This window comes from Columba livia, chromosome 25 (genome assembly GCF_036013475.1).
Source record: "Columba livia isolate bColLiv1 breed racing homer chromosome 25, bColLiv1.pat.W.v2, whole genome shotgun sequence".
In the NCBI taxonomy this organism is placed as follows: domain Eukaryota; kingdom Metazoa; phylum Chordata; class Aves; order Columbiformes; family Columbidae; genus Columba; species Columba livia.
Window position 1 is genome coordinate 275,302 of NC_088626.1, and position 17,475 is coordinate 292,776.

The 17,475-nt window shown below is 62.2% G+C and overlaps 2 protein-coding genes across 25 annotated transcripts in view; both read left to right on the top strand.

The window, feature by feature from the left end:
* ANK1 (ankyrin 1) overlaps positions 1–10,660 on the top strand; it is a 48,246-nt gene extending 37,586 nt beyond the window's left edge. For 18 of the 24 annotated variants that reach the window (XM_065040744.1, XM_065040740.1, XM_065040742.1 and 15 more), the window contains 12 exons: positions 78–203; positions 290–409; positions 617–701; positions 925–999; positions 1,140–1,271; positions 1,454–1,600; positions 3,170–3,722; positions 4,322–4,580; positions 5,958–6,041; positions 6,314–6,481; positions 6,759–6,880; positions 8,461–10,660. In XM_065040744.1, coding sequence (XP_064896816.1) covers positions 78–203; positions 290–409; positions 617–701; positions 925–999; positions 1,140–1,271; positions 1,454–1,600; positions 3,170–3,722; positions 4,322–4,580; positions 5,958–6,041; positions 6,314–6,481; positions 6,759–6,857 — 1,848 coding nt within the window. In that variant the 3' untranslated portion in view covers positions 6,858–6,880; positions 8,461–10,660. The other 6 variants (XM_065040745.1, XM_065040757.1, XM_065040761.1 and 3 more) reach the window with 6 other exon arrangements.
* Positions 10,661–10,797: 137 nt separating this feature from the next.
* NKX6-3 (NK6 homeobox 3) lies at positions 10,798–14,071 on the top strand. The gene is made up of 3 exons (XM_065040777.1): positions 10,798–11,839; positions 12,779–12,948; positions 13,025–14,071. Exons 1-3 carry the CDS (start codon positions 11,458–11,460, stop codon positions 13,253–13,255), a joined length of 783 nt encoding a protein of 260 aa, XP_064896849.1. The 5' UTR covers positions 10,798–11,457; the 3' UTR covers positions 13,256–14,071.
* The last annotated feature ends 3,404 nt before the right edge of the window (positions 14,072–17,475 follow it).

Below are 17,475 nucleotides of genomic sequence, written 5' to 3' on the forward strand. Positions count from 1 at the left end.
GGCCTGGGTAGGAGAGCTGGTGTTTTCGGGGAAGCAGCTCTGCACAGGGTCTCAGCCTGTTTTCTGTCCCTTGCCAGGTGGTGGAGGGGATGCCTTTGCACGTTGAGCTCTCAGGGAACCTGGTGCCTGTCAAGAAGGCCACTCAGCCCCGGACCTTCCTTTTCCAGTCCTTCCGGGAGAATCGTCTCGCCATCCCCATCAAGGTAACGGCAGGGTGCAGGCTGGGCTGTGCCTGGGGTCCCTGTGCCCCAACTCTGCCCGTGCACCTCACTGGGCTCTCCGTGCTCAGGTTCGGGACAGCAGCCGGGAAGCCAGTGGCTCCCTGTCTTTCTTGCGCAAGGCCATGAAGTACGAGGACCTCCAGCACGTGCTATGCCACCTGAACATCAGCATACCACCCTGCACCAAGGTCAGTGCCGGGTCTCTGGGAGGGGCTGGGGGGCCCGTCCCTCCCCCCGGACACAGGAGGCAGCTCTCGCCCTCAGTGTTTGTTCCTCAGCTGTTCCCCATGCCCACGCCATGCAGCTCTGGGGCCGTGGAGAAGCAGTGTTGCCAGGGTGGAGCTGCTGCCTCCTTTTCAAGCTGGTGACCCCTTAGTTTGTCCCCACTCTCGCAGGGCAGCGGCAGTGAGGAACGGAGGAGGACGCTGACACCATTGTCCCTGCGGGAGCGATACAGTATCCTAAGCGAGACCAGTTTCGGTACGCAGCCTGCTGGAATCGTTCAAGCCCTCTCACCCCCTGCGCTTGGAGTGCCCAAGCCTGGTGGAAGTGCTGGACTGACCCTGTCCCACTCACACTCGTGGCAGCTTTCCTTTCCTTGAGGGTTTTCAGGCTGCGAGACCCCTGAGCCAGCACCCCATCCCCCGCCCCCCCCATGCAGGCCCCTGTGCAGCCAGAGCCGTGACTCCCTCTTCTCCTCCAGGCTCTCTGAGCAGCACGGACAAGGCAGACCAGAAGATGGTTGACATAGCAGAACAGCTGGGCCTCAGTTGGGCTGGTAAGTCCACACCTGATGGCTCTGAGGGTGCACAGCCCTCCTTGGAAAGCTGAAACATGCTGCAGGGTGCAGTGAATGTGCTTTGCCCTGTCCAGCAAGCTGGGTCCTGGTGCAATGCTGAAATGTGATGTGTCCCTCAGAGCTGGCACGTGAGCTGCAGTTTGGGGTAGATGACATCAACAGGATACGTGTGGAGAACCCCAACTCCCTGCTGGAGCAGAGCATGGCCTTGCTCAACCTCTGGGTCAGCCGCGAGGGCAAGAGCATCAAGAGTGAGTATCTGTGGTGCCCTGTTACAGGCACGGAGGTGGCAGGGCTGGCTGTGCAGAGCAGCATGTGCAGGCTCCGGGTCCCTGCCTGGCTTCACACCACCGGTTCATGCACACCTGGAGTGTCTGTGGCATGGCTGTGTTCCCAGAGCCACCCATTTGCTGACACTGGCTTCCCCCCACAGTCGAGAGCCTGTACACAGCGCTGAGGAACATCGACCGCAGTGAGATTGTGAACACCCTGGAGGGCTCTGGCCGGCAGAGCCGCAGCCTGAAGGGCAGCTGGCGCCACACGGACAGAGACTATTCCCTGTCACCATCCCAGATGAATGGTGAGTCCTGGCTGCTCACAGGGGCTGCAGGAGGGCCCTGGGGCCGAGTCTGTGCAGACAGGTCGGGTCTGACATCTTGCCTGACCAGGGCGTGCTGGTGGCAGCTGGGAGCTCAGTGGGCACAAGGCATTGCCAACAGTCGTGGCCCCTTCACCGGGGCTTGTGCTGCAGGAAGCTTGGCGCTGCCACACCACCTGCGCAGAAGCTCTCCCGTGGGGGTGGGCACATGTTCCTTATCCTGATGTACCAGTGAGAACTGGCTGAGCGGTGGCCGGCTGTGCCAGCTGTGCGAGGGTGCAGGGACACAGCGTCAGCCGCAGTGTGTGCCCTTGGGGAGCCAGCGCAGCGGGTAGGGGCAGGACTGTGTGCTGCTGCAGCACTGAGCTGCTGCTCGTGCAGCTCTGGCTCATCGCTCTCCTCCTCTTTGTCTCTCCCCTTGTTCTGCTCTCTCAAACATGCCACCTAGCGCCATCAGGTGCAGGCACTCCTGCGGGTCACTTCTTGTCACCTCTCTTCTCTGAGCTCACCCTGGCCTCTCCTTCTCTCATCTTCCTCCACTGCCTGTCTCCACTGTCTCCACCTCAGCTGAGCCCTCCGGGAGCCACATCCTGCTCCAGCGACTGCATGTCACCAGGGACTGTCCCCCTCATGGCTGGCGTGCTTGCAGGCAGCCACCCCAGCCCCTCTCCTGTGGTGCTGCCCTGCGCTCCTTCCCTCGCTGTCACTGCATGGCTGTTCCCCAGCAAGGTGTCTGCTCAGGGGTGCGGTGCCCTTCCCGTGCTGGTGTCCCAGCTGTCCTCCGTGCCTCGGCTGTGGCTTGCAATCCCTGGCTGCCCGGGGAGCAGGACAGGTTCTCCGCTGATCTCTCTGGGTGGAAAAAGGGCTAGTGGCTCAGAGCTGAGAAAGGCTGAGCAAAGGCACTGGCGGGTGGGAGTGCCTGGCTTGGCTGTTGTCCATATCGGTATACCTGGGCTGTGCACGTGGCCCTGGGTGATGAGGACGTGACAACTGCTTGTAGCCCCAGAGACACCAATAGGGTTGTAGGGCCCTGACTGCGTCCCGCAGGGCCTCGGAGTTGTATGACATGTACCAAGGCTTCCCTCCCTGCCCATGGTGCCACTTCCAGCCTGCTCCTCTGTGCCATGGAGAGGGGTTGACTTTGGGAGTCAGTGCCTGCCAGACTTGGCCACCTGACCAATGCTGGATGGGGGCTGTGGACACGGACCTGGGGGCTGATGGAGCAGAATAGCAAAGAGGGCACCGTGTCCTGCAGTGCAGATGGGGCATCATGTGGAGTCCTGACCTGCTCTCCACAGGGAGCAGGCAGCCCCAGGTCTGCCCAAACCAGCCCCAGCACTCCAAAGAAGGCACAGCAGCACTTGCAGGGCCCTTGCAAAGGCAGCAGCTGCCACGAGCACAGCTCTGCTCAGCCCAGCCTCCGGGGTCTGTGCCATCACCAGTGCTGTCCTTGGGATATGCACCCTCCCGGAGGCTGTTTCCCGTCTTGCCCTGCTGTGCTTGTGTGTGTGAGACGGCTGCTGGAGGTGTCGCCTCTGTCTGCCCATATAGGTTACGCTTCGCTGCAGGACGAGCTGCTGTCCCCTGCCTCCCTGCATTACACGCTGCCATCCCCGCTGCGTGCCGACCAGTACTGGAATGAGGTGGCCATCATGGATGCTATCCCCATGGCTGCCACTGAGCAGGACGCCCTGATGGAGATGTCCGACATGCAGGTGTGGTCCTCGGGACTCACCCCCTCGCTGGTGACAGCTGAGGACTCCTCTCTGGAGTGCAGCAAGGCCGAGGACTCGGATGCCACAAGCGAAGGCCGGTTTCCGGGGCAACTTCTAGCAGATGCGCATGGCCCGGACCACATGGGCTCTATGGACCTGGTTGAGGATGACACAGTGGACTCAGATGCCATGAATGGCCTGATTGACCTTCTAGAGCAGGAGGAGGGGCAGAGGCCAGAGGGGAAGATGCCAGCCGGTGATCACCACCCAGGGACCGGGGAGCAGGACCCAGAGAGTGAAGTCTCTTTTGTTTCAGTTCAGCAGAAGGTGCAAGCCAGGATCACAGCATCACCCACCGTTAGCCACGTCGTGGAGGGGAGTGCAGACAGGTACTGCGACCTGGGGTGCCGTGGTGGCTGCAGGAGGGGAGCAGAACTGCTTTGACAGCTATTGCCCTGTGCTGGGCCAGCGGCAATGCTCTCCCAGCTTTGCTTGCTTCTCGGCTGGTCTCCAGACCCGGAGCCCAGTTGTTCCCGGCAGGCAGAGCAGCGACTCGGGCTGAGTGCCTTGCACCTCTCTGGAGATGCTCTTGGGGGCTCCTGGCAGAGCACCCGGCAGGGACCCCAGCAGACAGCCAGGCCCTGGGTTGTGCTTCCCAGAGCCATTTCAGCTTGGGCTGTGTTCTGCTTCCCTGTGGCACTGGTCCCCTGGGGTCCCTAAAGTTGTCCTGCCATAGACGCTGGGTCTGTGGGGTGGGCAGGGAGCATGGCAGGGAGGAAGCCTGTGCCCTTTGCGCATCTGCATTTTGTGCTGCTTGTGCCGGGCGCCCAGCAGTGCTGCGAACTGGGAGCCCCATGCGTGGTGGAGCAGGCTGTGCCCGTGTGGCTGCACAGCAAGGCTGGTGCTTGGGGACAGCACTGCAGGCCAAGCTGACTGCCTCTCTCTCTCTGTCTCTCTCTCCCTGTCCCTGTCCCTCTCTGGTGCCCAGGCTGAGGGACTGGAATGCAGAAGGCTCCTTTATCTCCTGCCTACAGGACCTGACAGCGGGCTCCTGGCAGGAGGGGGTCACCCGAAGGCTGCTCCCAACGCACACCATGGCCACCGGGGCACAGGGCCAGGAGCAAGAGCAGGTCCTGGTGCCGGCCGTGGAGCTGATGCGAGTCAGCTCCGCTGAGGACAGCAACTGGCAGCCCCAGCATCCCGCGGGCGGCTGGCGGGAGGAGGCAGACAGCCGCTGCTTTGGCCAGGTGAGGGTGAGACAGGGAGACCTGGCCCCACCGGAGGTGCGGAGCCTGTGGACAGCCCTTCCCTGAGCCTGCCTCAGCCGGGCAGAGCGGGGGCTGGCAGGGACACAAGCCCCCTGGGTGCTCCCTGCCCCTGGGGGTGCCCCTCAGCCCAGAATAGCTGCTGTGCCTGATACCTGAGCTCTTGCTCTCCATTTATAACCCAGCCCGCAGCCAACCTCCCTGCCTGTTTCCTTATCAAGTATCTGCCCTAGTCGCTGGCCCAGCAGCCTGCTGGAGCCAGAAATAGAGCTGGTGTGGGGGCCAGGCGGGGCGGTGGGCGTCCCGCCAGAGCCGCGCAGAGCCAGCAGGTATGAGGGGAAGGCAAATGCCGTCCTCGGCCAGGCATGCGCAGCCGTCCCAGCAGCACAGCCACGCTTGGATGTGGTCACTTGGCTCTGCTGTGTGTCCCCTGAGTCACGTGCGATTCCGGTGGTGCCCCGAGCTCCTGGCTCCATCCTGGGGCTTCATTTGTCCTGCGATAGGGGACTGCACCACCACAGCTAGGAAGACAGGTTGTTGGCAAGCTGACGCCAAAGGGGGACAGGGCTGTCCTGTTTACTGCCCAGCTGGGGATGGGTGGTGCTGTCACAGCCCTGGCCTCATGACTGGCAGACACTGCAAGCCCAAAGGACGCCCCACCTGCCCGCTGCCTTCTCGCCGCCCACACAGCGGCAGCTAGGGTTACAGCCGTCCTGCCGCAGGGTTACAGCCGTCCTGCCGCAGGGTTACAGCCGTCCTGCCGTGGGGTTACAGCCGTCCTGCCGCGGGGTTACAGCCGTCCTGCCGTGGGGTTACAGCCGTCCTGCCGCGGGGTTACAGCCGTCCTCCTGCAGAGCCAGGCACTGACCTGCAGGGCTGCTCCGGCGCCGGCGGCTCTGCCTGCCCCAGCCAGGCGGCATGGCTGGGCGCTGAGCGGTGGGCGCAGACCCGCAGGACACGCGTGCGGCTGCAGGATGTGGGGTTTCCTGGCCCAGCTGCTGGTCGCCCTGGTGCTGCTGGCCTTCTTCCTGGTCAGCTGCCAGAACGTCATGCACATCGTCAGGGGCTCTGTGTGCTTCCTGCTCAAACACGCCCACCGTGAGCTGGACAAGGAGCTCGGGGAGAGCCCGGGGCTGGTGGACGATGAGGAGGTTCTCTCCACCAGAGTCGTCCGCCGGCGCGTCCTCGTGAAGGTAACGAGCAGGGAGCTGAGGGAGCAGCCCTGGGGCAGATGCAGAGGAGACCAGTAAAGGGACAGGGCAGGGCAGGAGACAGAGGCCATGGGGTGCATATCACATGTACTGTTCTGGCTGCAAAGGAGCTCCCCTCACCCCCCTGAAATCCCTCCTGTCGTTGCAGGGGAATGAAGTTCTTCACCTCCCTGGAGAGCAGGTGACTGAGGAGCAGTTCACAGATGATCATGGCAATATCATCACCAGGAAGGTGAGTGATCGAGGGCGTGGTGTGGGCAAGGGCAATGCTGCCGCCTTTCTCCTGTCCCCTCTGCCTGGCCGCCGTGCTCGTCCCTGCAGCCAGGGGCCCGTGCAGGGCACCCATGTCCCTCCATCTTCAGTTACGGTCACGGCGCTTCTCCGGCCAGCCCCTGCGCGTGGGATGGAGGCTGCGTGCCACGAGCGGGTCAGGGCCGGGCTGGGCAAGGAGGGAGCCTGGTGCCTGGGGCCGGCTGTGATGTCTGGCTGTGCGGGTCCCGACAGGTCATCCGGAAGGTGGTGCGTCAGCTGGGCCCCGGTGACACGGGTGACAGGCAGGAGCAGGAGGAGCTGATTCTGGAGGGCTCCCTGCAGGAGCCCCAAGACCTGGAGGCTGAGGACGATCACTTCATTAAATACTCCATCCTACACCGGGACGGTCTGGGGGCCAAGGTACATTGTGGTTATAGCTCTGGCCCTGCCCAGGGCCAGCTCTGCCTCTGCAGGACTCACAGGCGCTGGGGCTCTGCCACCCTCTATCCTTTCTTCTGCCCTGCTTTCCTCTCCTGTTTCCCATCTAAAGCTTCCAGGGGCACCTCTTGCCCACTGCACCACTTCTTGCTCGTTGTCTTCTGCCAACTGACTCTGCCTTTCCCTCTCCTGTCGTCTTCTGTGTGTCTGTCTGTTCATGTGGGTGATGTTCTGCCTCCTGCCCCTGCGGCTTCCTCAGGAGGAGGTGCGAGCGCGTGTTCCGAAACTGGATGTCTCCGGGGGCAGGATGGGGGCTCAGATAGTGAAACGAGCCAGCCTGAAAAGGGGGAAGCAGTGACCCCTCAAATGGCCTCTTTTGAGGTAACCCACCTTTGCTCTTCCTTCTGTCCCAGCTCCCCATGCTGCTGCCTGCACTGAGCTGCTGGTCATGCACATCTAGGGAAAGTGTAACCAGGCTGTGCAGAAAGGGGTTGCTGTGCTGCAGCAAAGTGCTGAGGGTGGGCAGCAGCGTGTCCCAGCTGCTCATCTGCTCCCGGGTGCCGTGGGCACAGGGTGCCCTGCTCTGCAGCGGTGCTCCAGCCGGCTCTGCTGGTGCTGGGCTACAACAGAGGGATGATCTTTGTGCCAAACTGCCCCAGGGAGCGAGTAGTATTTGTATGGGGTCTGACGCAGAGCTGTCCTCTTCGTCCACGAGCACTAGCTGTGCAGCCTCATGGCAGACGAGACCAGCCCTGGTGCCCGTGGGGTGCAGTGGGGCACCAGCAGAGCTGTGAGCCAGATGAGGGTGGTGACAGTTCTGCTGGGCCATCGCTCACTGCCACGGGACTCCTGCTGCACGATGCAGCAGCTGCCACCACCAGCCACGCGTGGCAGCATGAGAGGGCGGCGGTGAGGGCTGCTGCAGCTCCCGTGGCCAGGAAGGGGGGTGCAGGCCATGGCAGGGTGCTGCAGGTGGACATCAGAGCAGCAGGAACATGATGCCTGTAGGAGCTGAGGGCAGGGGACCTGTCTTTCACCCAGGACATTTCTTACATTGATCCCCAGTGTGGACGCTGGATCATCCCCTGAGTCTTGTGCATCCCCTGCTCCCCTTGCCTGCCCATCTGGGTGGGACTAGACCAGGATCAAGGCTTCGCACAGCACACATGGATGCAGCTGCATTGTCTGCACGCTTGCTGCTGGGCTGGCAGTGCAGCACTTGGGGAAGGTGCTGCACGTGTGCTCCCCAGCTGGCAGGGGGGTGGTCGGTCCTCTGGCCGCTGCTGTGTGTGCATGGCTGTGTCTGTCTGTCCTCCCTCTACACCCTCTCTCCACTGTGTTAAGTGGGCTCTCTGTGGGTGCATGACAGTCAAGAGGTTTGTGCTGGTGGACACATGCTCATGCAGACTGTGTCCCCACACCGACAGCCTGCCCCGCGGCCAGCCAGTCCCTGGGTCTGCCTCTTGCAGGGGCAGTGTTCCTGCTGTTTTCTGTAGCGTGTGAAAAGGGGCCCCAGGTGTGCATTAGGAACGTATGTGGTCTTACCCACTGCTGAGTGAGCTGCACTTGGCCACCCTTGTTGAAGCTGGGGGTTCAGGGATGGCCCCCTCTATCCCAGACCCTACAGCATCCCTCCCAGCTCCTTCCCAGTGCCATATCGCCCTTGGTGCAGCTCAGCTCCTGTTTGTTGCTGCTTTCTGCAGCTGGGACAGCACCACCAATACCATCTATGCCATTGCTGCTGGTTTCAGGCAGGGCACTAAGTGGTGCTTTGTCGCTCTCTCTTTGACACCTTCCAAAACTTGTCTTGTGGTAGCTGGGCAGGATGGGTGCACGTGGGACAAGCACAGGGTGCAGAAGGGTCCGGGACTGCCACATACCTGGCTGCCCCCACCCTTTCTCCTGTCTGTGCCGCCGTGAATGTCTGGTGACCCCGTCTCTGTGTCTCTCTGCTTCCCCAGGATCTCACCTCAACACCAAACCACTGAACTCCAACACACGTTCTGACACATACCTGAGAAGAGGAGAGGAAGCAGAGAGTGGAGGGGAGCAGGGCTGGCTGTACATGTTTCTATAGGCTAATGGCATGACTTCTGTATGAGACATACTTACCGTCCTATCCGCATGACTGACTGACTGCAAGACGCATGAGCTACAGTACTTTAAACTGACGGCGAGGCCTCCATCCCTGCCCCGCTGCGGCCAGGAGTCCGGAGACAGCAGCACGCACCGGGGCGTTCTCTCGACCCCTCTGGGAGGCAAGAGCTGGATGGGCAGAAAATGAGGGAAGGAGACTCCACCCTTGCGCGTGTGTGTAAGTGCATCCCCCGCCCGCGCTCCAGCTGCAGGAGGAAAGCTGGGGCAGCGCGGCGCTGCTCACCATGGGAGGACAGGGGCTTGCCCCCGTCGCCTGTGCTGCCTCTGCTAGACTTGCTTCTCATCCCTCTGTGAGTGCTGGATTCCGGGGAGGGCAGCAGCGCTGGGGTGTGTGAGGTGAGGCTGCGGGGAGCGCCGCCGCCGGGCAGAGGGGCTGGAGCAGGGCTGCCCTTCCCCTCCCCAGCACGTGCAGTGTCTCCCGCCAGGGCAGGGCTCTGGGCTGAGCACTGAGCTCGTTGCTTGTGTTGAAAGTGTAAACTGTACAGCAATCAGCCTTGTGTATATGAACCAATAAATACTATGCAAACCCCTAGGGACACTCTAGCAGTATGTACAAAGCACTAACAGCTCCGCTCCCAAATACCTCTTCAGGATGCAGGATGGGCAAAACCTTTGGAGTATGTGAGCAGCTCTGGTGACTGGAGCTGAGAGGCTGTAGGAGTGAAAGGGCAGCAGGCAGTCCTTGCCCTGTGCCCCTCTGGCTGAGCCAGGGCCCTTCCTGGCCTGAAGAGAGGGGCCCAAAGGCGCAGTGGCATGGGCCTGTCCATAGTGCAAGCCCCAGTTTGGGTTGGCTCTGGCTGGGGTGAAGCTGTAGGCCTGCGCTGATGTGCTCGATGGGTAGTGAGACAGAGCAGGGGATGCTTGTGCCACACAGGGTTGTGCCCAACTCTACTCAGCACAATATCTGCTCAGGAGATGAGCCAGGAGCTGGCAAGAACCAGCAACTCATGCAAGGGCTTTGCAGGGGCACAGTGACCCTGTGGATGCTGACCCTCCCAGGACCAACCCCAGAGACATGGGGGGCTGCTCCCCCCGTGGCTGTGGCTCGAGCGGGGGAAGCGCCCGCTGCAGCAGCCTGGGCCACGCCGTCGCCCTGCAGCCAGGGCAGCCCCGGGCCAGCTGCTCCAGCAGCAGCGCAGCAATGGGCAGAGCTGCCCTGGCAACTCTGAGCTGTGTTGTAGCTTGAATCTTCTACAACACTTGACCCCAGGAGGGCCAGATGCAGGTAGCAGCAGGAGAGCGGTAGGTCCCATGTCCCCAGCTCTGTACTTCACCTAACATGGGGGCCTGGTCCTTGTAACACAGCAGTGTGGGGACCCCTGCTCTTCCCTGTGGAGGTGATCCCGGGTGTGTTTTGCGGGGCCTGAGTTCGCACTCGGTAGCTGTGTGCAGAACAAGTCCACCTCCAGCTCCAGGCTGGTGGCCCCGGCAGGGCAGCCCTGTCTCGCAGTGGGCGCACGTCTGCCAGGAGCACCCCTGGCTCCCCTGCAGTCCGCAAGGAGCCCAACTGCAGCCAAGCAAACGACCCAGCTTAGCCTTGGAGAGCAAGCAGCCCCTTCCCGCCCCACCCTGAAGTTGAGCCATACGGGCACAGACCCTCCATCCATCACCCTTGCTGTGTACGACCACCTCCCTAGACCCACTGCAGCAGCTGACTCCGTAGCATCACCGTAGAGTTGTGTGTGGGTCCTGTGCTTTGGCCTTGTATACGCCGTAGGGAATGTGCTGTGCTGCAAACCGTGCCAGGCACTGCAGTGACATTGCTTCGCGCTCAGATTGCTCGTAAGGCTGGTAGAGGGAAGCTGCACCCGACATTGAGCCTAGAGAATGCTGCAGTCTGCACACTAGAAGCTTTTTAGAAGTTTTAAAAATTACTTTTATTTCCTTTTTTTAATTGTTACGGAAACAAGCCTTTTGGATCTCCCTGTCTTAGCCCCTGATGTATAGATCATTTCCCTGTACACCAGCTATCAGACTATGAATTAATAAAGAAACCAACACAGACCATGTCTCATCTCTGCTTTTCCGGGTGAGGTTCACCGGGCTCGTATCCCGCTGCCAGGAGGGCAGGGGGCAGTCGGTGGCGGGGCAGCAGTCTGTGCTCTGCCGTTCACCGGGGAGGCCGAGGGCTGCAGAAACGCGCACCCACCCCGGGCGGGTCTCGGGGCTGATCCTGCAGCTTCTCCCCGGCCGGGCTGGGGAGCGGCCGGTGCCCCGTGCCAGCGCGCGGAGCCCGAGCCGCGCCGGGGGCGGCGGCGCTGCCGTGACGCACCCGCGGGCCGCGCCGGGAGCCCCGCCCGCCGCACCCAGCGCCCCCGTCGCCCCGCCCCCGCCCCGCCCGTCCCGGCTCCGTCCCGCGCCCGCCCCGCCGCGCGCAGCCGCGTCCCTCCGCCGCCGGCGTTCAAAGCGCAATTTGTCTGTTCCGGGCCAATCCCGGGCTGGCCCCCCCGGTGCAGCCAATGGCGGCCGAGGCCGCGGACACCCGGCCAATGGGAGCCGGCACCTGCCGCCGTCCGGCCAATGGGAGCCCCGTATTCTAATGTGCCTCGTCTTTATCAGAGAAATGTTGGCGCTGCCGAAGCCAAGTTCAGTGTTCGGGGCTGGAGCCACCGCCGGGGTCACCGGAGCCACCGGCCCTGCCCAGGCAGTTCCCCCAGCCAGCCCGACAGGGTCCCAGCACCTCACAGTACCCGCCGGCCAGGGTGGACGCTGGAGCCCAGTAGCCCCCTGGCTGGTCGGGAATGGCCCGGACGTCGCGCCCCTGGTCAGCCGGGCTCTGAGGGCCACCTTGTCGTGCAGCCATGGACGCCAACCTGCCGGGCACCTTCCTGCTCAACGGCCCCTCACTGGGCCCCTTCCCTGAGGCCAAGGCGCCCGTCTGCCAGTACTCGGTGCAGAGCTCCTTCTACAAGCTGGGCCCTCCCGGGCTCAACGCCCAGCTGGCTGCCGGCACACCCCATGGCATCTCCGACATCCTCAGCCGGCCCGCGGCGACGCCGAGCAGCAGCCTCCTCCCCGGCTACCCCCACACAGGCGGATTTAATGGACTGAGCTCCCCAGGTGTCTATTACGGGCCCCAAGTGGGGGCCCTCCCCAAGGCCAGCGGCGAGTACCTGCCGCGGGGCCGGAGCTGCTGGGCAGAGGCGGCTCCGGAGTGGCGGGGCGGCCGGCAGTGCGGCGGCCGTAAGTACAGCGGGGCCAGGGCGGGCGGCGGGCGGGCACCGTGGGCGGCAGGCACCCTGCAGAACCCCAGCCCATCGGCAGCGGGGCAGGGGCGTGGGGCAGCTGCCCAAGCTGCATCTTCTCCATCACCCTGCATGAGGCACGGCCAGTCACGTTGTGGGCTGCCCCGGGACAGGAGGAGTGACCCAGGCACAGGAGCTGCCAGAGCTCAAGCTGCCGCAGAGGCTTGAGCTCAAGAGCAGGGACAGATCCGATGGCAAGGACGAGCTCTTTGCTCAACCCCAGGCAAGCCACAGCTGGCAAGGACATCCCATCCCTCCGGCAGTGTCACTGGGGTCCGTGTCCAGCCCAGCTCAGGGCTGAGACAGGCGGGACAGGGGCTGGCAGCACTGCCTGCCTGCGGGAGGTGGGGGGGGATTGCAGAGCACGTTGCTGCTGTGCCGGGGGGTGGTGGGCTGGGGGCACCCGCTGTCCTTTGGGGAGTCCATGGGGTGCTCTCAGAGCAGATGGGTCAGGCAGCTTTTCTGTCCGCTCCTGGCACAGCTACAAGGTGACCAGCTCTGCCTGCCTTCCCGTCACCATCCTGCAAGGTGTGGGGCTTGGGGGCAGGGTGTTCCTGGTGCTCTGTGGCTCTGGGGTCACACAGTCCTCCTAACGACCCTTCCCCTCTCAGCACAACAAATTAGGGCTGACCCTGAGCAATAGGTGCGCAGCCTGAATCCGGCTCTGTGGGGCACACACAGAGGGCAGCTTGGTCCTCCTGGGGTGGCACTGAAGCCAGAACAGGGTTTTAATTTGGAGGGGAAGCAGTGTGGAGGGACTTGGTGGGTGCTGAAGGCTGGCAGGCGTGCTGGCGCCATGTTCAGGAAGGAGAGAGCTGCCCAGAGCCCCGTGCTGCGGCGTCCAGGGTTCACCTGCCTCCCTCCTGCTCTCCCGCAGCCCCTGCTCACCTCACTGACAGCATCCACAAGAAGAAGCACACACGCCCAACCTTCACAGGGCACCAGATCTTCGCTCTGGAGAAGACTTTTGAGCAGACCAAGTACCTGGCGGGTCCGGAGAGAGCGCGGCTGGCCTATTCCCTTGGCATGACCGAGTCCCAGGTGAAGGTGAGTGTGGGTCCCTGTGTGGCACAGGCCACGTGGCGTGGTGGCTGCTAACCAAGCTGGTCCCGTGGCGCGGCAGGTCTGGTTCCAGAACCGACGGACCAAATGGAGGAAGAAGAGCGCCCTGGAGCCCTCCTCATCCTCGCAGCGGGCGGGGGGCTCTGGTGGAGAGCGGGCAGCCTCTGAGGCTGAGGACGACGAGTACAACAAACCCCTGGACCCCGACTCAGATGACGAGAAGATCCGGCTGCTGCTGAGGAAGCACCGCGCGGCCTTCTCGGTGCTGGGTTTGGGCACGCACAGCGGCTGAGCGCCGGCACAGCCTGCCCTCTGGGTGTTGGGCACCCGGCCTGGCCACCTGCTCCCTGCCAGGGGGTGACCTCCCAGCAGCCGCCTGGCTGTGCGGATGGGGTGGCTGCCGCCCCTGTCCTGGCGGCTCCTGCTCGGGGGTTGCGGCTGGCAGGGCTGGCGGCAGCACACGTGGGCAGCGTCGGGCACAGCCGCGCTGTCGGTGTTGCTGAAATAAAGGTCCCAGCCCCGGACAACTCCCAGCGCTTGCTCCGTGGCTGTGTGGTCCACGGTGCCAGGGGCTGGGATCGCATGTGTGGGGCAGGGTCTGTGCCGGGCAGGGGACGGGGCTGTGGCTGTGGTGCTGTATGTGGAGCAGGAGGAGCCCACAGGAGCAGGGTGGCCCTGGGCACGTTTCCCAGGGTTTTCCCCGGTTCGGGCGTGCACCGGCTGCGAGAGGTGCTGGTTCAAAAGTCACTTGTTGGGGCCTCTTGTTGGAACCTATTAGCAGCAAATAAATATCATTTATCTTAACGGTGTGAGTGAGAGCCCATTCAGCTGTCGGGGCTGCAGGATTGATGTGGTGTCGATAGTCCTGGTGTGTTTGCTGCCAGCCCGGTGGCCTCCCCCTGCGCTGACCCTGTGCAGCGGGAGCCGTGCACGCGTGTGCCGCGGTTTGCACGGCCCCGGCCCCCCGTGGCTCGGCCCGGGCGCGCCGGCGGTGGGTGTCGCACCAGGCTGTCCGAAGCCGCGCGGGACGCCGGGGGCATGGCTGCCGGTGCCCCGGGCCCAGCCAGCTCGGCAGTTGTTCAGCTGAGCACCGAGTGCCCGCCATGTGTGAGCAAACAGACCGGCCGTGTCCCGGGAGGAAATCGATAGGAGATAAGTTGCTGCTGGCCCATCGTGCGCTGTTTTGCAGCGTGACACAGGCATGAAGGAGGTGTGGGGCTGCACCCCAAGCTGCCCTCCCCGAGGCTGCAGGTAGCGCCTGAGGATGGGGCGGGGGCCACGTCCACCCCTGGGACGGCCCAAGCCCCTGAAGTTGTGGGGGGATACAGACTGTCACTGTGTCACCCATCAGCCGGGGCCCCAAGGGCCGCATTTGGTTTTGAATACCCTCCAATCTGTCACTTTCTGACGCGTGCTGGGAGGACTTTGCAGGAGCCCTGGGCGCTTGGCAGCACTTGTCCTTCACTTTGGGAAGGCTGATGCCCCCACAGGTCCCTGTCCAAGCCCCCGGTGAGTGTGGGGCTCGTGATGCTCCCCCCTTAGCCACGCGGCTCCTCTGCGGTGGCACAGATGCCAGTGGGTGGCAGAGCCGACGGACCCTTTGCAAGGATGTGGGAGGCCGGATGCTACGGGCACCGCGGTGCTGGGGACGCTGTGTGCCCCAGCCCCGTGGCAGCACGGGGACCGCGGTGGCAGGAGCTGGTTCTGCGCGGCGGGAGAAGCGCAGGGCTGCTGCCTGCGGAGATATTTTTTTGACATTTTCTAAGCTGCCCAACGTGGCTGACAATTTTTAATGTACTAACTGCCTGGTCCAGTGAGCTGATTAATTGGTGCTGCGGAGATCAATACAAAACAGAAAATTAAAACAATTTTAAAGTGATTAAGTAGTTTAACACCTGTCTGATGCCACGTCAGGGCTGGGAGACAAATAAAGCAGGTGGCAAAGGGCCTGCTGTAGCCAGGGAGAGTGACAAATCGCAGCCGCAGCCTGGCTGCCCCGCACATCCCTGCATCCCGCTGCCCTGCATCCCGCAGCCAGTGGCTCCCGAGCAGCGGCCGGGACGCTGTCCCGCTGCTCCCGCGGGGCGGCACGGCCGTCGCTCCTGCGGCAAAGTCCTGCCGGGGCCGGTCCCTGCAGGGCACGCCGAGCCTGGCCAAGGGCGAGCACCCGTGGCCGTGCGGCCCGGGACAGGCGGGCAGAGCCCAGGGCGTGTGGAGCGAGCGCAGGCCGGGCAGCCTGGCAGGCAGATGGATGGCAGCTCCGCTTCAATTCCACATCCCTTTTCTCCCAGACAAACCCCGTCGGATTTTCATAAATCAAAGCGCCACACTGTTTAATAAAAATTTATTGACTTACAAGTGATTATTTATCAAAAGGCCATTAATAGCGGCTCCAGGAATGATGTGCTACTGGGTGGTGCGGGGAGACTAATAGCAAATCAATGCCGGCAGCTGGGCAGAATGCATATGAGGGCCCCGGTCCCCGGCAGGCTGCGCGGCCGCTGCCGCCGGAGCCCCCAGCCCCTGCCCTGCGGGCCGCCCGGCGCTCCCCCCTGGTTATTTATCGCTTACAAATGAAATGATCGATACTTTTAATCTAGAGCTAAATTTATTAACTTTCCCATCGGAGAGAGACATATTGACTGGGAGCACGGGGAAGGGGACCCAAGGAGAGATGGATGTGTCCCTCCGAACCCATCCAGCCCATGGCTGCTGGGGGTCCCATGGAACCGGGGAGTCCTGTGGCACCCGGGGTCCCACGCTCGGCGGTGACAGCGGTGACCGCGGTGACGGTGTCCGGGCGGCGGGCGCTGGGCCGGAGCTGCGTGGCCGGTGCCGCGGGATCCCTTGGTGTCCGCGCTGTCCCCGCGGTGCCGCGCGCGGCCGGAGCGGCGCCCAGCGCCTCCTGCACAGCTGCAGCCGACGCTCAGAGCCGCGGGGCTGCCACCGCGCCCAGAGCGGGGCCGGGTGGCGTGTGCCGTCGGTGCCGTTGGTTTGCTCTGGGTTGGTTGTGCGGGTTTTGTTGCTGTTTGCTTTGGTTTCGGTTTTTATTTGTGTGGGTGTTTTCCCGATCTGTTGGTTTTTGTGTTGGGGGTTTCCTGCTGGGTTGGGGGGGGTTGTTTTTTGGTTTTTTTTTGTGTGTGAGGTTTTTTTTTATTTTTTCGTGGGTTTAGTTTTTTGTTGGTTCTTTCTACTTTATGTTTGTGGGTTTGTGTTTTCTCCGTTGTTCTGGGTTTATTGGGCCCTCTGGTTTTTTTCTTTTTTTGTTTGTTTGGGATTTTTTGGTGGGTTTTTTTTTTTGGTGGGTTTTCTGTGGGTTGTGGGTTTTTCTTGGTTTTGTTTGTTTGTTTTCCTTCAGCTGCTTTTGTTGGTTTTCAGTTGGTTTTTCAGTGGGGTTGGGCAGGCGGTTTCTTTGGGTTTTTTGGGTGGGGCTTTTTTGTTGTTGTTGGGTTTGGGTGGGTTTTTTTTTGGTGTGTTGTGGGTTTTTTGTTTGTTTGTTTTTTTCAGCTGGTTGTTGTGGCTTTGGTTGTTATTTGTATTGTTTTGTTTTTTAGCTTTGCTGCTTTTTCTTTATTTTCTTTTTTTACTATTTTTGTGTGTGTTTTTAGTGTTTTCTTGGTGTGTGTGTTGGTTGGTTCGGGTGTTTCTGGTGTTTGACGTCACGGAGCAGCAGCCCCGTCCCTGAGCCGCCGCCGCGGGGTCGGCGTTGGGCGCTGGACCCGAGTCCGGTGGGACAAGTAACCCAGTGCTGCGGAGCGGCCCCGACGCGGGTCCCGCGGCAGCCGGGGACGCGGCGGAACCAGCCGCTCTGTGTCCTGTAGCTCCGGCGCGTGTGACACGCGGCAGCCCGCGGGTGCCGTCACCGTCTCCTGCTCGGGCTCAGCTGCCCTTGTTGAGTGCAGACAGAGACACCACAGCCTTTGCTGCCTTTGTTTTGCTGTTTTTTTTCCCCAAATCGGCGGCTGCAGCTGAAGTTGGGCGGACAAGAACCGTGGGGTAACAGTGACAAGCGTGGGACAGTAGAGGTGTCTCTGTCACAGACGAGAGCAGCCTGATCTCGCTCGGCGGGGCGGGACGTGACCATGTGGAGCAGAGCGCGGGTAACTGATGCGGGGTTTTGGTGACGCGTCTGTGTGTCTGTGCGTTTGAAAGGGTCGTATTTTGAGCACGACAAGAAGCAAAGGCACATCAGTTCAGCATAGAAATATTTGCCATAACTGTACGTTAAGGGCTCCTATGCTCTTAGGCGTGGCTTTACATCCCCGTGCGGCAGCCTGTGCGTACACCCGCGGGTGTTGTACTGGGACCGGTTTGGTTTATTTGTGGATAATCTGATGGTCCCAGGGTAGGTGGAAAATAGCACACGGTGGAAAATGGGCGTCCTCAACTATAAGGACACGTTGTCCACCCCCTAGGGACACGGTTTAGCGCTAGATTTAGGTTATGGTTGGACTCAGATGATCTTAAGGGTCTCTTCCAGCCAAAATGGTCCCATGATTCTGTGACCAGGCT

Bases quoted from the DNA above. Each gene is read 5' to 3' on its own strand.
- NKX6-3 (XM_065040777.1), top strand. From the start codon at position 11,458: ATGGACGCCAACCTGCCGGGCACCTTCCTGCTCAACGGCCCCTCACTG. The intron at 11,840-12,778 runs GTAAGTACAGCG...GCTCTCCCGCAG, and splicing joins CGGCCGGCAGTGCGGCGGCC to CCCCTGCTCACCTCACTGAC. The intron at 12,949-13,024 runs GTGAGTGTGGGT...GTGGCGCGGCAG, and splicing joins TGACCGAGTCCCAGGTGAAG to GTCTGGTTCCAGAACCGACG.